Genomic DNA, 19,584 nt, shown 5'->3' on the forward strand with positions numbered 1-19,584 from the left:
ATGCAGAACGTAACTGTCCTCGCAGGACAGTCTAAGAAAACATAATACTCCGCAAGCCAGTCTATACCCAGAATAACATCGAACCTTGACATCGTCATCACGAGCAGATCGGAGGGAAGAAACATCTCACCCACTAACATCAGCCAAGAAGGGCAGCAACAGGTTAACACAATGGACTTCCCCTGGGAGTCAAAAATGGCTAAGGCCTCAGCCACGGACTCTGACGAAATACCGGTCGATCAACAAAACTGCTCGGCCACAAAAGAATGGGAGGCACTAGAATTAAATAAAATATGTGCAATGCATAGTAGAAATAAGAAGAATACCCTCGACGACTCCACCGGTAGATGACTGCTGGTCCTGGCCTGACACCTACTGCATGGGATAAAAGCAGTCCTAAGCTGGTAAAGGAAACAAACCGAAAGACTGTGGGTCCTGAGTCTGTGCCTACTAGGTTGTAATACACACTCGACCCAAGGACTGAACATATGGATATCCCCACTGTTGGTGCTGCTGCTGCTGCTGTTGTCTCTGCTGAGGAGGTCTACCTAGCTACCCATACTGCTGAGGAAGAGCCCTAGGAGCGGCGGCTGGAAGTTGTGCTCGCTGTTACTACTGAGGAGGATGAGGAGGCAACTGCGGTGGCCTCTACTGCTAAATAGGGAGAGGGAACTCATGCCTCTGATGCCCGGCTTGTCCACAACCGAAGCAAACACCGGAAAAGGAGTCGAAAGATAAAGCGGCTGACGGTGCTAATGATGATGAAGAAGCTACTGTCTGAGCCGCGGGTTGCTGAAAATCTGCTTTTCCTTTCCATCTCTGCTGATGGTGTTACGTGGAACTGTCGGCTGGTGCTCTCCTCTTCTGGTCTCCACCAGAACTCTGCTATCTCGATCTCTGGGTCATAGCCCAGTCCACTTCATAAACCAGTGCCCGATGAATGACTTGGTTAAACATCTCCAAACAATGCCCTACCACACAGCTGTGAAGGGCAGGATGTAATCCAGTCACAAAATAACGGACCCTCATCTTCTCATCGCTGGTGAGATGAGAACCAAATCTAGACAAGGCCAAGAAATGTACCTCATATTGAGATACTAACAAATCACCCTAAACTAGGGTCTCAAACTCGATCACCCTCTGGATCTGGACGTGCTCGAGGAAGAATTTCTGGTCAAAACAGACTACGAACTCCTCTCACGTCCAGACAAACTGAGGCCCGACCATCCTGGATACGGACGACCACCAATGACGGGACTCACCCCGAAGAAGATAGGTCGCAAGGGAAACCCTCTGATCGCAAGACACTGCATAGTGTCAAAAATCCTCCCAATCTCAATGCACCATGCCTCAGTGGCAGAAGGGTCAGAGTCACCACTAAACCTCGGGGGATCATGCTGTCAGAACTCTCAAGATATCACGCTCACACACGGTAAGTCAGACTGCCTAGAAACCTCGGCGGTAGTAGGCTGACGGGTCTACAATGTAGTAACAACAAGCTGCATCAGTTGATGGCAAATGCCTGGCTACTATAGGCACTATCAGAAAAGCAGGATCGACACTTGCCTTGGGTGGAGGTGCGAGTGCGGTTGGCGAAGGAGGAGCCTCTATAACCAGAACAGCAAGCTGAGGAAGGGGAACCGGAGGGGGGGGGGGGGAACTGGAGCAACTGGAGGAATAGGCACTACCGGAGGAATAGGCTGGATCAGGACCTCAGGAATTAGATCCTCAATAATGCGTGCAAGATGTGCTCAAGTAGAACGGGTACCTCATGAGCCTCGACCAAGGGTGCCACGACCACGGGCGTCACGACCACGAGTGTCACGTCTAGGCGGCATCGTCTATAAAATAACGATAATTCTAGGAGATCAAGACAATTACAAGCTCAATAAGGAGTGAAAGGAAGGGTCTCGGGATACTACTTGTCCTATGCTCTGAGCAAACATGCGATGTTATCCCGAATTATTCCAGAATTACTTGTTATGCTTTGATACCAACTCCTGTCATGCCCCAGACTCGGTAACCGGATTCAGAAGGACTCTGATAGCTAATTATGGCCACAATAGCCTCCGTAGTATCCCATTCTCGATTCCAGAAGTAGGTTCCAATCCTAAGATCATATAATGAGGATTTTCATAAAAGTATAATCATTACCAATACGAGCATACCCAAGATCACAGCAAGTATATCTGAGAATAACAAAGGCACACATCACAAAATCCACTATGAATATGAACTTTTACAAGTATCCATAAGGTCCAAAAGGACATATATAAGATAATAAAAGAAGGAGAGAAAGATCTGTAACACTGGGATCCTCAAGCTCAGCTCTCATCCAAGCTTTGCCACTACGACACCCGCCTAGGATCTCCTGTATGCATCAATCGTGCATAAGCTTATAGAAGCTTAGAGGGTGGTGAAAGTGTGTGATAATGGTGCATAGAAGAATAGAAGGAGGTATAAGAAGAGGAACATGCTCAATGATAATATTACTAGCCTTACCAAGGCTTATAATGAATACGATGCAATGAGTACTTGGCGCCATACCAAGGCGATGCATGAAGAGGTGTATACAGCTGATGTAAATGTGATGCAAGTAATGCCAGTGCTCATATCCAATCCACACATTAAGTACATTTCCAATCAAAAGGAAATCACTGGGGTTCATTATAGTGTTGGATACCTGCCGCTCTATAGACCCCGCACAGTCAAGCGAGAGTGAGAGACCTCAATACCGGCCTGCGAATAGCCAATCACTAGCAAGGCCTGATGGTAGTGGACCCATTTATGAGCTGGTCAGACTCAGCCTAGCAATGCCTTCTTACATCAGGCGAGTAAGGCCACACCCATATCCAACCGACTACACGATAGTGGGAGTCGCGGCCTAACGGTATAAGGCCCTCATGCGCTCATATATTCCACCCAGTCATGACGTTGGAGCAGATCCTTGGTACCATGAAAGTTTTAAGAATTTCACTCATGGGCATCCTATGCACCCGGTATGCTCAAGTAATATTTTCGGTGTCCACACATACGGCCATCCACTAACATCCCTGTGGAGGCTAGGTCCTAGTGAAGCAAGGGTGGTATCATCATGAAATGTGATGTCAATGCATGAGTCACACTTATAGATCATGCACAACCTTCAGGCACTGAATGTGCATAAGGGGAGAAATTCCATCCCTCTATGACCACCAAACAATGTAATCAATTCACACCAATGATGCATATGGGTCACAATGATGTAAGTATGCTGCCTATAAAATTAATATATATTCCTCCTTCCTAAGGAGGGACAAGGTCTAGGTACATAGACAGATACTCTAAGGAGAAGTGAAGTCTTCTAGTGGGGGCCCAGTACTTTGGGAGGACCCACAAGCTAAGAGAGTCATAATCCCAAGGAAGAAACTATCATAATCAAGGGCCCAAGGTGGACCTTTAACCACCCATAAGGGCCCTATGGGCCTACCCCACAGCCGCCAAGGAGGACATCCAACCTCAACTGGGGCCCAAAAGGTAGCCCGCTAACTATATGCATATAAAGTAAGGTCCTAGGCCCAAGCAATCCATGGCCCGGTGGGCCATACACTAAGACTAATACATAGACAACATGGTGGGCCCTTAAACAAGTTTTGAGCTCAACCATAAGGGTCATGAATCCACTCATTATGGGGGGCTAATGGGCAGCCCATTATTTCAAACATATGGGTAATCCTTACATTTAAAACAAGTAAGTTAGGTCTCAAATCTCGGCTCAAGCATGGATTCATTTTAAATGGGTAGGTAAGGTATTTGGCCAATAAAACCATCATATTTGCATGATAATATAGACCCCAAAGGTCCAATGGGCTCAAGAAAAACCAACAAATAACTAAGAAGACTAGTCCAATAAAACCCAATTGGAATGGGCCTTAAATATGCACTGATTAAGCTTAAAATATAACTAAAAAAATAGGGCAAGATATGTGTAATAATATCCCCAAATATGGTGGATCATGCTGCCCAAAACATCCATTTATGGGTAACAACCATGGGCCTATTGCTGAAATTCCAGCCCTCCCACAATCTGACATTGCTGGAAATTCAAAAATTAATTAAATTATATGTTTATTTTAGTTCTTAGTAGCCCATACATGTCACAGGGGGGTCCAACAGATGAAGAGAGTGGATTTATCAGATAAATAAGATGGGCCATGCTACAAGACTGGACGTCCAGCAGCAGCCCAATGGGTTGGGTGTCCCATGTGTAAGCAGCTTTGTGGGCTTGGATATTTGGCCCAGAAACTCATCCAATGGGCTCCAATAAGAAGCTACTGAAGGGGAGGATGATCAAGTCCCATATGGACACCATATGAATGAATTTTGTGATATAAAGTACATTAAGGTGGGCCCACAAAGTAGCCTGAATAGCAAGTCAAGACTGGATGTGTAAGACCCGTATCCTAGCATATACCGTTCTGTAGGCTTTCGCGGTCCTCCCGGTCGAATTTCGGCGACCCGCGATGCGTAAATAGTAGTGGCGCGTGATCCTGAGTTGTATCCTGTATTTTAGAGTCGGTTCAACTCGAGACCTGTACCCTAGCGACCGCGCCGTCGCCACGGTTTCGATGCCACGTCTCGCACGCCGAGGCGATTCCCGGGCAAGGAGATGTGGGCCCGCGTTCAGTTCGAGAAAACACCGCACATTTGTAAACTCGAGAAAGATTTCAAATCATGTCCCATCAATCCCACCAATCACACCTCATGTCAAGTACACATCACCCCATCCCCAAGCAACCCCTAAAGTCAATATTCTCTTACATAGAGTACACCCATCACTCACTTCACCCATCACCCCATCACTCACCCATCCCCCTCTCTCTTACAAACCACTCTCTCATCTCTCTCTCCCTCATTCTCCAAGCAACCCACGTCCAAGCTTCCATGGGAGAGAGCTTGTGTGGTCCACTTCCTACCTCCCATCTCCACCATCCAAAGAACATCTCGACCGTTGAAATCGTCCCCTTGGAGCTCTAGATCGTGTTGGCGGAAGAAGGAAGAAGAGATCAAAGGTGGGTGGCCATAACCTTAGATCTTGATTTTTTTTTGTAAGGCCCACTTGTGATGGGACCTATTTTCATATTTGTGATTGTAAACAAAGAGGGGCCCATAGTGGCGGAGTCCCTCCACCTCACCGATCTCTCTCCCTCTCTTTTATTTGTGTATGATGGCCCACTTGATGTATGTTCCATACCTCCAACCAAGTGGACCAAACCAGGGGCCCACGCACGTGGACCCCACCTATCCACGTCGTCCGTGCTAAACAGACTTGGTCGGAAGGAAATCACAAATAACAGCTTGATCCATCGTGGGACCACCAGCCTGGAAGAGGATTGGCAGGAGCACCACACGTAGCTGCAGCAGCTACTGCTTTACCGTCAACGGGTGTTGGGTGTGTTATGACCCAAAACATCCATCCGTTTGATCCAGACCGTCCAGGCATCTGGACGTGGTCATGGACCTCACCTTTTACGAACGTGTTTTATCTGTCCATCCACCTGGCGTTGGAAGCCACCGTGATGCATCCGTTAATACGAGCCGTCCATCTGCCTAGCTTCATGGCAGATGCGCTGACATCCGCAATTCAGGGTCCCACATGAGGTATATACCACATCCAGACCATTCGTCCACTTGCATTAGCGTCAGCAAGTTCTTGGGTCTGATCCAGACCGTCCATCAATTTGAATGGGTGGGATCCACCTTAATGAATATGTTTTACATCCACCTCCTACATCTGTTGTGGACACGGGACCTGCCCCACACGTGTGACACGTGTGGGCAGGTGGGACCCACCTTGATGCATGTATTCTTTATCCCAGCTGCCCCTCTGATGGACGGCCCTGCACCAGCAGCAGCGTGCTGCAGTGCTTGGCGTCAACAAACGGTGGGACCCACTGCTCTATTGATGTCAGCAGGACCGTGGGTCCAAGCACGAGGTATGTGTTTTATCCTAACCGTCCAGATAAGCTGGACGGTGAAGCTCGCAGATATGCATCTGCGGCATTCACCTGCCACGTGTGTAGGGAACACCATGATATATGTTTATCTCCACCGTCCAGCCTATTGGACGGTGGGCACCAGCCATTTAGGTGCCGACTAACGTCAGCAAGATAGGTGGGCCACCTTGGTGTATTTGTGTCTTCTCGCCATCCATCTGCCAAGGACGTGGGCCCCTGATGTATTTATTGCATCAACACAGTCCGTCTATGTGGTCAGTGGATGGGGCCCACCTTGATGTGTGCGATCCACATCACAGTCCTGTGGCTGCACGTGTGCACCACCGAGATGTACGTTTTGTATCTCACCACCCAATCCCATCCCAGCTCGTGTGGTGCCCACCCCACACGTGCTGTACATGTGGGATGGGACCCACCTTGAGATGTGTTTTGGTATTCCAGCCGTCTGTCCGTTCTGGACGGGCGAGACCCACCTTGCTGTATATTTAGTATTCACACCGACCATTCATTTGATGAGCACGAATGGGGACCCCCACCTCTGATGTATGTATTGTCCATCCATGTGATGAGATCATCTTGAGACTAAAAATGGGGCAGACCACACTGCGTAAAACAGCGGGGAATTGATCGCCTACCATTGAATTCCTTAGGGATCACAGAAGTTCTGGATTAGTATGATATTTGTTTTCCTCTTAGTTCAGGTCTCTGTGACTGTATGAATAGACTGGATGGAAAATGGGCCCCCCCTTAATGTTAACAGTGGGAATCACTATCACACTGTTATGTGTGGTATGGTCTAGATGACCTTTATTATGATTTAATTTTTGGGATAATACTCTAAATGATCTCTCTAAACGGATGAATGGTGTAGTTGTTGTGGCCCATTTGATTCGGCCCGTTGGATGTATTTGGGGCCATTTGGAAGGGTCCAATGTGATGTATTTAAGGCCCATGTATAAGGCCCATTGTAATATATATCTGAGGCCCATGGTGATGTATTCGAGGCCCATGGGTTGTGGCCCATGGGCGGGGCCCATTGTGACGTATTCGAGGCTCATGGTTGAGGCCCAATGCGATGTATGTATGGCCCATTACGTTGTGTATGAATCCCTTGTATGAGGGCCACTCCTTAGGAGCAATGTTGGTTAAATGTCCACATTTATGGGTAATAATGGTTGAAAGTCTTCATTGTGATCTTCTCTTAGGCCCTTTGTGAGGCCATGGGTCCACTATATGTTAAGTTCTATGTGGGCCACTCCTTAGGGGTAATGTTGGTTAAATGTCCACATTGTCGAGGCCGATTGTCAATACCGATTGTCGGTGCCAGTTATTGATACCGATTTATGAGTATGTGACAGCATAGCATCATGATACATGCTCATACGCATCATCTGCATGTTTGTTATGAGATGTGGTTAACCATTGCATACGTCATTGGGCAGGTTGTTATGAGACTCCTTAATAGGCGGAGGTTATTCACATGAGCGCATGGTATGCGCAGGATTAATGCATGACTGGATTGTATGACTCATGCATCTTGCATTGTGTGTTGTGATTATTGTACGCCCTAGCGACATTAGGGCCGTAACCTCCACAGGTATTTCGTGGATGGGACACCGGAAATCTGTTTTACATAGGGTGCTATAGATATCCCTGGGTGAAAGTCCCTAAACCCTCTTGGTTCCAGAGGTTGCTTCAACGTTTAGACCGATTGGATGCATGAGCGCATGAGGGCCGTATATCATTAGGCCGCGTCTCCCACTGTGTGGTGGTCGGTTGGAAGGGGGTGCGGCCTTACCTGCCCGAGAGGAGGGGGCAATGCTAGGCTGAGTCTGACCAGCTCGAGGAATAGGTCCGCTATCGACGAGCCGGGCCCGATATTGGCAGGTGGATAGTGAGGTCTCTTCCACTCACCTTGTTGCGCCGATGGGGCGGCAATCTGGTTTGGAGTGTAATAGACCCCGGTGATTTCCCAAAGAGGAACTGTACTGATATGTGGACTTATTGAGTAGGAATTGCACACTCATACATTCGTTTCATTCACTATCCACTCGGGCTGGTGGTGCGCAACTAATTGTTGTGTACCTTCGCATGGCCAGGATTTTGGTTGGGCGCGCGACTAACCTAAGATCAGGAGTTTACCACATTGAGTCTGACTATCCAAATTTAGGTATGGGACTGGTTTGGATAGAAGTCCCTTGTGGTGGACCCCGTAGTCTACGACACTACGTACTATCATCCCGACTTCACACTCTAACATGGTCATTCCATATGCACCACATATCGCATTACATCCGCTGCATATGGCATTTCGGGCTACTGTGTTTATGCATTTATATGATCTAGATATAACTGACGGTATTCGTGGACTCATCAGGATTTGCATATTGCATTGCATCCTCAACATCTGTTATTGTCTTTTTATGTTTCGTATCGCATGGCCTTAGTATGGCCGATAGCATTTATGCCTTGCATCACAAAGCTTTGGTACAGCTGATAACATTCACGGACTTACCGCATATTTCCGCATTACTCTGAATTCCTATGATTTATGTTTTTGTTAGTGTTTCTGAAATTATATGGTTATGGGTTTATCAGTATTTCCGCTTACGCTAATTACTCTGATATTGCTTACTGGGCGCTCATCTTGTGCACACACTTTCACCACCCACTAAGCTTTCTATAAGCTTATGCACGATAGATGCGTGCAGGTGGCGTTAGGTTGCAGCAGCGTTGAGCTTGGAGCGTGCAGTGGATTTCTGGAGCTTTGCTTTTTGACATATATTTTCCCTTTCAGCTTTGTATTCAAATGTTTATATTAGTGGATATGTGATGATGATGTTGTCCTTTGGATTTTGGTATACTTGTGGTTATGCTTCTTATGAGACAAATGCAAGTTGAAAAATCCTCCTTGTAGGACTCCATGATCGGAATTCAGCGCATGCGCGCTAGGAGCTGAGAATGGGGTACTACGGAGGCTGTCGGTACCGGATTCGGCGATCGGGAATTTTGTGAGCCCGGTTTCCGAGTTTGAGGCGTGACAGGACGCCCCAGCCTGGGCGTCCCAGCTTGGGGGCGCACTCCAGGCCACACTACGAATGGTACAGGGGCTTGTTGGTCCTAAGATTTTTTAGGTTGGTACTTACATAGATGGGACACACCTCCACAAAATTTCATAATTTTTGGATACTCATAAGTATTTTAATTTATTTAAAGAAAATAGTCTATCAAAAAAAAAATCTAGTTGTCCTGGACGTCCCAACGTGGTGGGCCGGTCCAGCCCTTTCCACGGTGTGCACAGGGGTCCTTTGGCCCCTAAAATTGGTAGGTGGGTCTGAAAAATGGTGGGTCACCTATTTGTAAATTTTCATAATTTTTGAATACTCAAAAGTATTTTAATTAAATTCAGAATTATAGTTTGTCCTAGGAGAAATGTTGCTGGAATTATAACTGTCCCTATGTTTGGGACCACATGGGGTGGGCCTAAACTTGTCCAAACCCCGGAAAAATTAGCGAGAAGGGTGGTACTACTCATGTAAAGTAAGTGGGGTCCACTGGGGTAGCCCACTTATTCCAGAAACTCAGGTAAAAATGTTCATTTCCAACTTACAGTGTTGTTGAACTGTCTAGAAATTTCTGGACAGTTAGCCCACTTTGACCCATCCCATGGGTATCAATCATGAGAGAAATGGTGTGGGACCCATTATACATCAAATTGGGGTCTATGCACTAAAAAATCTCTAAAGAAATTTGAGAGAAAAGTGCATGCAAATAGATCCAAACATTAACTCAAAAGTCATGCTCAAACTGGGCCTCAAATCTGGACAACAACATATGTTGTCCATATTTCGGCCCATATGAATTAATCCAAGGGTTTATTGCCCTGATCCATCAAGTGGGGTCCACCTTGATGGGTTAAAAAAATTCTAGATCCAATAGTGCGTTAAAATCTCCATGAAAAATCAAGTTTGGAGGCCACCCAACCCATGCATGCATGGTGGGCCTGGACGTCCAACAAGGTGGGCTTGGACGTCCCATCTCCCTGGTGGATCTGAGATGTTGCCAACCTTCTTAGTGGGCCACACATCATTAGATATAGATGGAAGAAAAGGAGTGGAAGGTAGTGAGAAGGAGAGTGATCCGGCCATTAGAGGAAGGTCTTGCCACTAATGGACCTTCCACACTACAATCCATGCCATCCACCATGTACATATGTTACATGCAAGCTACTATGCATCAAGAAAAGTTGCTGGAGGGTAGGGATACCTTTCCCCACTATGCATGCAAAGGCCTAAATGGCCTAGGAGATGCTAGAATGAAGAGGAAGTACATCATGGTGGGTCCATAGAGAATGGTCCACCATAGAAGGAGTGAGTAAGATCTACGCCCATGGCCTCCATCCTAGGAGCCATGTAGGACCTCCACCATGGATTGGTGGGTCCTACATACCTCCATGCATGTAAGGAAAAGAAAGAAAAGAGAAGAAAGAAAGAAGAAGCTAAGAAGAACACCCACCTCCAAGGATGATCACCAAACTTTCACACTAAGATTCTCTAGCTCCAAGGGAAAAGGATAAATGGTGGAGATGGGGTTTCAATGGTTAGATGGTGGGGGATTAAGGAAGAAAGGAGCTGAAAAATGGAGGGAGGGAATGAGAGGATGAGAGGGAGATGAGAGAAATTGCTAGAATAGAGAGAGAGAGAGAGAGAGAGAGAGAGAGAGTCATCATGAGTTCTCTCTCCTAGGATAAGCAAATCCATCATAATGCTAGGGTGATATAAAAAATGCCCATAGACTTATAAGCTTGGAGTAGTGATGGGCAGTGTGTGGGTAGTGGGTGGTGTAAAATATGGGGTTTAAGTAGTGTGTGTGTGTGATGTGTGTTGGAACTTATGCAAAAAAGGGAGTGGGGCCAAATGCACTACTCTAAGTGGGCTAGATGATCATGATCAAGTGCTAGAAATGTGATGCATAACTTATGATCTATATATCGGATGGACGCATAAGATGCGACATTGGAATTGCAACAACGAAGCAGACAAGATGACATAGGTTTTGGCTCAATCCGAGTCAACTCTACATGACCGAATTTAAGGATGACTGTAAATATTATCCGAGGGTTGCAGGTCGCAGGTCACCGGGATTCGACAAGTTGGACCGCGAGACCAAGATGAACAAGATTCATACTCGCACACACACATGCACACTTGCGAATTTGGGTCGGGTCTCATAGTCATTAAAGTAGGTTCGATGCCATAAAAACTTTTCATCGATCTGCCTTTGATTTCATCGAATGTAGCTAAGATTTTCATAGTTAGTTGTTGGACTCGTAAGGCCTCTGTTTGATGTCATTGAACAGGTGTTTTGTCGTGCCCTAGACTAGGTGACTGGGCTCACAAGAATCTCGATTACCGATTCTGGTGCCGATAGACCCCGTAGTACCCAATTCTCAGCTCCTAGCACCCATACACTAGGTTCCGATCCTAGGATCCTATAAGGAGGATTTCTATAATATAAATCTGATTCATAAAGAGCATACCCAAGATCATAACATCATAACCATAGGTAATAACTACAGGAACACTATTATAAAATCCACTAAGAATTTAAACTTTTACAAGATACATGGCTCAAAAGGGAAATACAAGAACTATATAAGGGCAATCTCCAAAAGGTCCACAACTCTCCACGCTCCTGCCCTACTACTGTTGCTGCCTAGAATCACTTGCACGCATCAATCATGCATAAGCTTATAGAAACCTTAGAGGGCGGTGTAAGTGTGTGTAATACCAGTGTCGAGAATACAATATCAGAGTATGCGGAAATGCGATAAGAACCATGAATACCATCAATGCTGTCAGTCATACCAAGGCTATGCTATACCAAGCAGGAATGCTACAAGCCGTCTCAAGGCTACGTAATACAACATATGAGTACTGGGCACCATACCAAGGAAATGCAATAAGAAGCCTACATAGCCAATGTCATATGCAAGGTGCAATGCAACATGCCAATCCTCATCGTAAATACACATATCAATATAGTTCCACTATAGGGAATCCACCGAGGTCAAATACACTACCTGCCAACTGCCACCCTCCTACCCGCATAGCCTAACGAGCATAAGAGACCTCACTTGTAAGACCCGTGCCCTAATCCGTACCGTTCCATTGGCTTCCGCGGTGCTTCCGGTTGAATTTCAGCAACCTTCGCACCGTATCCGACATTTATGCGCGATCCTAAGCCGAGACTTGCATACCAAAGTCGGTTTGAACCGAAACCTGTATCTTAGCGACCGCGTTGTCGCCGCGGTTCCAACTCCGCGACTCACGCATCGAACCGATACCCAGGCCAGGAGATGTATGCCAGCGTTTGTTTTGAAGAAACGCCACGTGTTGCGAATATCGAGGGAATCTCTACGATATATCCCATCAATCAATCAATCAATCAATGTCAAGTACAACCATACCCCAAGTACAATACCCATCCCTCCTTTTCCATAAGTTAACTCTCTCTCTCCCCTCATCATTCCTCCTTTACCAACATTTCAACCCAACCCATACCTCTCCTTACAACCACCACTCCACCCATCCCTTCATCCATTAATTCTTCATTTCTCATATTTCTTAAAAAATTCTCTCCCAAGCAACAAAATTTCACACGTCCAAGCATTCCCAAGTTTTCTAAAAAACCTCAAGTGTGGCCCACCCTCTCATCTCCCATCTCAACCATTCATCTCTCATCAACCACCATCAAAAGGCAAGGCAAGGAGCATAGAAGGCTAAGGGAGTAAGGAGGAGGCCTAGAGGTGGGTGATCCACCATTAATTTTAAATTTTAGGGTCCACTTGTTGTGAGACCTACTTGATGTATGTGTTGTATCAATGGAGGGCCCATAGTGGCGAGGTCCCTCCTCTCTATCACCGTATCTCTCTCTCTCTCTCTCTCTCTCTTTTATTTAATCTCCCTAGAATGAAGTGGGCCCCACCAAATCTTGTTAAATCCACTCCATTCGTCAATGAGGAGGCCCACCACATTTTAGGCAAAATCCACCGTCCGATGCGAAGTCCCACCTGCAATATATATATATATATATATACACACACACACACACACACAATATATACTATATTTAATTATGCTATTATATAAATATACATATATATATAGTTGGTGGGCCACGTCCATGTGGGACCCACCACAATGCATGTGTTATCCATGCCGTCCAGCGTCCCCGGACGCTGGATGGGCGAGGCTAACATGGAGTGTGTATACTGACGTGGGTGTGTACTAACAAAAAAAAGGAAAGTTGCTTTTTGGGTGGACCACTTAGGTAGGCCTCACCTTGATTCATGTACTTAATCCAGGCTATCCATCCTCTTCCTCAGATCATTTTAGGCGTTGAGCCGAAAAATGAACTTAAGCTAGTTTCCTGGCGGGCCATGGTATAGGAAACAGTGTTTCTACCATTGATATACTCCCTTATGCTCCTGTATATCAAAAATAACCCAATATTGGACTCTATGGGATTGTATCAAGCTTTAGGGACCAATGGCTCGGATGGATTCGTCTGAGGTGGGCCCCACCTATCAAAAACCACCAGATTTATAGTTTTCAAAAAAACAAAACAAAAGAAGAGGGGCAGCAACACCTACTGCTGCCGCTGTCAGTGGGCGGGCGGACGGCCTAGTAGGGCCCTTATGGCTCCAACTGTGGGCCCCACCGTGATGCGTTTCGACCATCAACACCATGCATTTGATGGGTCCCCTCGGACCAGGAGGCTGCCCTAAAAATCATCTGTATACGGAACTCAGGTGGGCCACACCATTTAAAATCATGTGAAGACATGCCTAAACATATAAAAACACTTGGTAGGGCCTATCTGAAATTTGGATGCGGTTGAAACTTGGTCTGAACCCCCAGCCAAGTGGGACACACATAATGGGTGGGCTGGATTTTTGAACCACATCAGGGTGGACTCCCTGTCCACATGATCCTATCAACAGGTTGTATGGCAAATAAACAGTACTGCGGACCCCATGTCCACGTGACCTTATGGACAGATTGGATGATAAATAAATATTACAATGGCCCTACCCAGGTCCACGTGACCTTATGCAAAGGTTGGATGCAAAATAAACATTATAGTGGGCCCTACCCTGTTCTACGTGACCCTTTGAACAGATTGGAGGCAAATAAACATTACTGTGGGCCCCAGGTCTGAGTGACCTTATCAATGGGTTGGATGGGAAATAAACATTATGGTAGGCCCCACATGGGACCCACTTCTGTATGTATTGTAAACCACACCCTCCATTAGAGTGGGCCTCACCATGATGCATGTGTTTCATCTAAGCCGTCCAATCATTTGGAAATTATTTTAAGACCATGCGATGAGGCCCACTTTGAATTGTATAAGGCCCATTGTAATGTATACAAGGCCCACTAGTGTGGCCCACTTGACGAATGTAAGGCCCATGTGACTAGGCCCATCTTGGTGTGTTTGTGTGCCGTACGTTGAGGCCCACCTTGATACATACTAGGCCCACCTTGATTTGTATAAGGCCCGTACTATGAGGCCCATTGTAATGTATGCAAGGCCCATGTGACTAGGCCCATCTTGATGCATTTGTGGCCCATCGTTGAGGCCCACCTTGATTTGTATAAGGCCCATACTATGAGGCCCATTGTAATGTATGTAAGGCCCATGTGACTAGGCCCATCTTGATGCATTTGTGGCCCGTCGTTGAGGCTCACCTAGATATGTATATGCGAGACCCATGTATGAGGCCCATTTGATGTTCTGGAGGCCCATGGGTCAAGGCCCTATAGGACATACATAAGGCCCATTGTAGTATGATTCCACTATGGTATATGTGTTGATTTTATAGCGGGCTACACCTTGGGAGCAATGATGGTTTGATGTCCACATTATAAGGATGATGTTGGTTAAATGTCCGCATTGTCAACCTCTCCCTAAGGCCCATTAATAGGCCCATACCTATAATGTGTAGGCCGTCTAAGCCCATATTCATTTTGATCCGAACCCATCACCACATAATATGCTTAATATAGATTCATGATTCATGATCATATGCATCATATGTATGCCTGATGTGAGGATTGACTGATCATTGCACATGCCTTCGAGTAGATGGTTTATGGACTCCCTGATAGGCGGAGTTACCCTACAAGAGCTCGCGGTACGCGCAGGATTGTTGCATGTCTGATGGTATAATTCATGCACTTGCATTCGTGTGATTGTGCTCATTGTATGCCCTAGTGACATTAGGGTCATGGCCTCCACAAACACATCGTGGGTGGCTGGATTGGATACCGAAAATATTTAGTTCTAGCATACGGGTGCCAGAGATGTCCCTGGGTGAAAATTCATAAACCCGATGGTACTAGAGGATGACTCCAACATCGAGATCAAGTGGATATATGAGCGCACGAGGGCCGAATACCAAGAGGCCGCGTCTCCCACTGTGTCGTGGTCGGTTAAAAAGGGGTGTGACTTTACTCGCCCGAGGGTAGGGGGCAATACTAGGCTGAGTTTGACCAGCTCGTGAATGGATTCGCTATCATCATGCCGGATAGGTATTGGCAGATTATTGGCCAGGCGGATAGTGAGGTTTCTTACGCTCACTTGGACTATGCGGCTAGGAGAGTGGCAGTGCCACTTAGAGTGTACTAGACCCCGGTGATTATCTAGAATGAGAACTGTACTGATATATGATGAGGATTGGCATGCTTGAGTTGCATCTCGCATCGCATGGCCGTGTTATGGCTGATAGCATTCTTATCTTGCACCGCATGGCCCTGGTACGACTGATTGCATTCATGTACTCATCAGCATGATTCCACAATACTCTGACCTTGCATTCTGAGCACGCTTATATTGCGCACACACTTACACCACCCTCTAAGCTTTCTATAAGCTTATGCACGATTGATGCGTGCAGGTGACACCAGGACGCAGCTGTAGCATAGTAGCAGCAGGAGCGTGTAGATGAGCTTTTGGAGTTTCTATCTTTTGCATTATCTTGTATTCCCTTTAGATTCTTTGTATTTAAAAGTTTTTTATCATTGTGGATTTTATAATGGTGTTCTTATGGTTATTGTTCGTGGGTTATGCTTGGTTATGCTCATTATGAATTAAATTGATATTAGAATCCTCCTTGTAGGATCACAAGATCGGAACCTGGTAAATGGGTACCGGGAGCCAAGAATGGGGTTCTACGGAGGCTGTTGGTGCCAGATTCGGCGATCGAGAATTTTGTGAGCCTGGTTTCCGAGTTCAGAGCGTGACAGAAGTTGGTATCAGAGCATAACTTAGGAATAACTGAGAGCAACATCACATGTTTGCTATGAGTTTAGGACGATTAGGTTCCAAGTGTGAAACCTTCCGATTGAGTTCCCTAACGTGCGATCTCAAGGTTGATTGGCGTCCTCATTCTTCTTATAGGACATGCCACGTAAGTGAGTGACCCGATCGACTCCCGCTCCACCACATGAGGCTCCAACTTTACCACCTGTGCCTCCCGTTCCACCACCAGAGATCCCTGCTCCCCTGCCTGAGGATGATGTTCCTCCACCTGATGCCGGTGCAGATCCGACCGCGCTTGTGAGTGCTTCGCAGTTACAACAGATGTTGCAGGCTATGACTGTTGCACTTCAAGGGCAGGGCAGGCACCTAATTGTTTCTCCAGCTCAGGCAAAGCAGGAACGCGCGAGCACCCTTCTTCGTGAGTTCTGACAACTCGATCCTCCACATTTCTAGGGCGAGCCAGATCAGACAGCAGCTGAGAGATGGAGCTCCAATGTGGAGAAGATTTTTGATACCATGTCATGTACGACCGAGCAGCGAGTCCGGTTGGCAGTATTTCTTTTCCAAGGCGAGGCCAAGCACTGGTGGACCTTTGTTACCCGTGTTGCAGGACCTGATTATGTCTGGACATGGGAGGACTTTAACGACCGATTCGATGAGCAGTACTTCCCTGACCACATTCGACGCCAGAAAGCACTGGAGTTCGAGACTCTGGTGCAAGGGGACATGACCTTGTCGCAGTACGCGGCCCATTTTGTGGCGCTATCAAGGTTCGCGCCATATATGGTTGATGATGAGGGGCGGAAGGCCTGCCATTTTGAGAACGGCTTACATTACGGTCTTCGAGGCTGTGTGATTGGGCATGAGCTCCCGACTTTCCAGGCAGTAGTGCGGAGGGCCCATATTTAAGAGATTGAGTGGGCCGGCTCGCAGAGTGACCGAGATCAGAGGAGGGGTCAGAATCGAAAGAGGCAGGCCCCCTACAGTAGCTCCCAGCAGCATCGACGGCCACAGATGCATAGGAGCCACCCATCCGCTAGAGCACCTGCGCCACCCCAGAGGCCATTTACAGGGACTTATTTTAGATGTGGTGGGACAGGACACCGCGTGCATGAGTACCCCCACCCTGAACAGCAGCAGCAACAGTTGAGAGGGCCATAGTAGCCTCCACCGTAGCAGCCTCTAGCACAGCAGTGACCGTAGCCACCTCAGCCGCCGAGGCCCCAGCAGTAGCAGAGACAACAGTACAGGCCGCCGCAGTAGCACTAGGGACCTCAGAGGGGACAGACACCTCCCTAGCCACCTCAAGCCAGGTTCTACGCGGCTTAGCAGGATCCGCAGTCATCTGGAGGAGTCATTGGGGGTATTCTTTCCATCTCCGGTTGTATCGCACGTGTACTGTTTGATTCCGGTGCATCGCATTCATTCATGTCTGAGGATTTTTATCATTCGATTGGATTGCTGACAGAGTCTGCTTGCGAGGGTTTGACCGTGTCGATGCCCTTGGGAAAATCACAGTATTGGGCCATTTCTGTTCATCTTGCCAGGTTCTGGTCGGTGATATCTTTTTGCCCACTGATTTATTTGTGCTGCTGATGTCAGATTTCGACATCATCCTAGGCATGGATTAGCTTGCCGAGTACCACGCCATGTTGGATTGTTCCGTGAGGGCCGTCACATTCTTTATACCCGGCTTGCCACAGTTTCAGTTCATCGCTAAGCCTAGAGGAGAGTCGTTGTCATGCTTGATGTCCTGTGCCATTGAGGAGCCTATTACCATTTGTATTGATCAGTGGCCGGTTGTTTGCGATTTCCACACATATTTCAGGAGATTCTGAGATTACCACCGGGCCATCATATTGAGTTCCAGATAGACCTTGTGCCTGGTACCGCGCCTATCTCGAAGGCCCCATACCGTTTAGCACCAATGGAGTTGCGTGAGCTGCAGCGGCAGTTGGACAAGTTACGTGAGTTAGGATTCATTCATTCGAGCAGTTCGCCTTGGGGAGCGCCGGTACTCTCTGTCGAGAAGAAAGATGGTTCGTTGAGTCTCTACGTGGATTACCACGAGCTCAATCGGGTCATAATCAGGAACAAGTACTCGCACCCAAGGATAGACGACTTATTTGATTAGCTGAAGGGTGCACAGTTCTTTTCAAAGATTGACTTACGTTCTGGTTATCATCAGATTTGGGTTTGAGAGGAGGACATCCCGAAGATGGCTTTCAGGACCCGTTACGGTCATTTTGAGTTTCAGGTCATGTCCTTTGGATTGACCAATGTGCCTGCGATCTTCATACAGTTGATGAATGAGGTCTTCCATCCGTATCTCAATCAGTTTGTAGTGGTCTTCATCGACCACATTCTGATATATTCGAAGACCCATGAGGATCATATGCAGCATCTGGAGATCACTTTGCAGACCCTCCGTGCCCACCAGCTATATGCGAAGCTGGAGAAGTGCGAGTTCTGGCAAGAGGAGGTGAGATTCCTCGGTCACGTGGTGACAAGGGAGGGTGTCACAGTGGACCCCTCGAAGGTTGAGGCAGTGTGTTAGTGGGGTCAGCCCATGACTGCGTCCGAGATCTATAGTTTCCTTAATTTAGCGGGATACTATCGACGTTTCATTGAGGGCTTCTCCCATATCGCAGCCCCGTTGACCAGGTTGACTCAGAAGGGTGTAGAGTTTATTTGGAGTGACGCCTATGAGCGAGCATTTGTGGAGTTGAAGGACCGTTTGACGTCCACTCCTATCCTTACTCTTCCCTTTGGGAGTAATGGATTTGTTGTATTTACCGATGCTTCGCGTATTGGGTTAGGTGTTGTCCTGATGCAGCACGGCAGGCTTGTAGCCTTCGCGTCTCGTCAGCTCAAGGTCCATGAGCTGAACTACCCTACGCATGATTTGAAGCTGGCCGTAGTCATCTTCACACTGAAGGTGTGGAGGCACTATCTCTATGGGGTTAGGCTTGAGCTCTTCTTCGACCACAAGAACTTGAAGTATCTATTCTCTCAGTCCAAACTGAACATGAGGCAGAGACGCTGGATGGAGCTTCTAAAGAACTATGATTTTGACCTCCAGTACCACCCAGGCAAGGCGAATGTGGTGGCGGATGCCTTCGGCCATCAGCCACGAGGCCTAGTGGCACATATGATGATTCAGGAGTGGAGGATGCTCGAGGATATAGTAGAGTACGACTTCGATTTTGGTCTGTAGTCTTCTATCGTTCACTATCGAGCCTGTCGATTCTACCCTCTC

The 19,584-nt window shown here is 47.1% G+C and overlaps 1 protein-coding gene across 1 annotated transcript; it reads right to left on the reverse strand.

The window, feature by feature from the left end:
* Positions 1–1,446: 1,446 nt before the first annotated feature.
* LOC131249600 (allergen Asp f 7 homolog) lies at positions 1,447–17,670 on the reverse strand. Its single transcript, XM_058250400.1, has 2 exons — positions 17,445–17,670; positions 1,447–1,700 (listed from the first exon to the last, which is right to left on the reverse strand). Exons 1-2 carry the CDS (start codon positions 17,668–17,670, stop codon positions 1,447–1,449), a joined length of 480 nt encoding a protein of 159 aa, XP_058106383.1.
* Between the last annotated feature and the right edge of the window lie 1,914 nt (positions 17,671–19,584).

Source organism: Magnolia sinica, chromosome 6 (assembly GCF_029962835.1).
Source record: "Magnolia sinica isolate HGM2019 chromosome 6, MsV1, whole genome shotgun sequence".
NCBI lineage: Eukaryota > Viridiplantae > Streptophyta > Magnoliopsida > Magnoliales > Magnoliaceae > Magnolia > Magnolia sinica.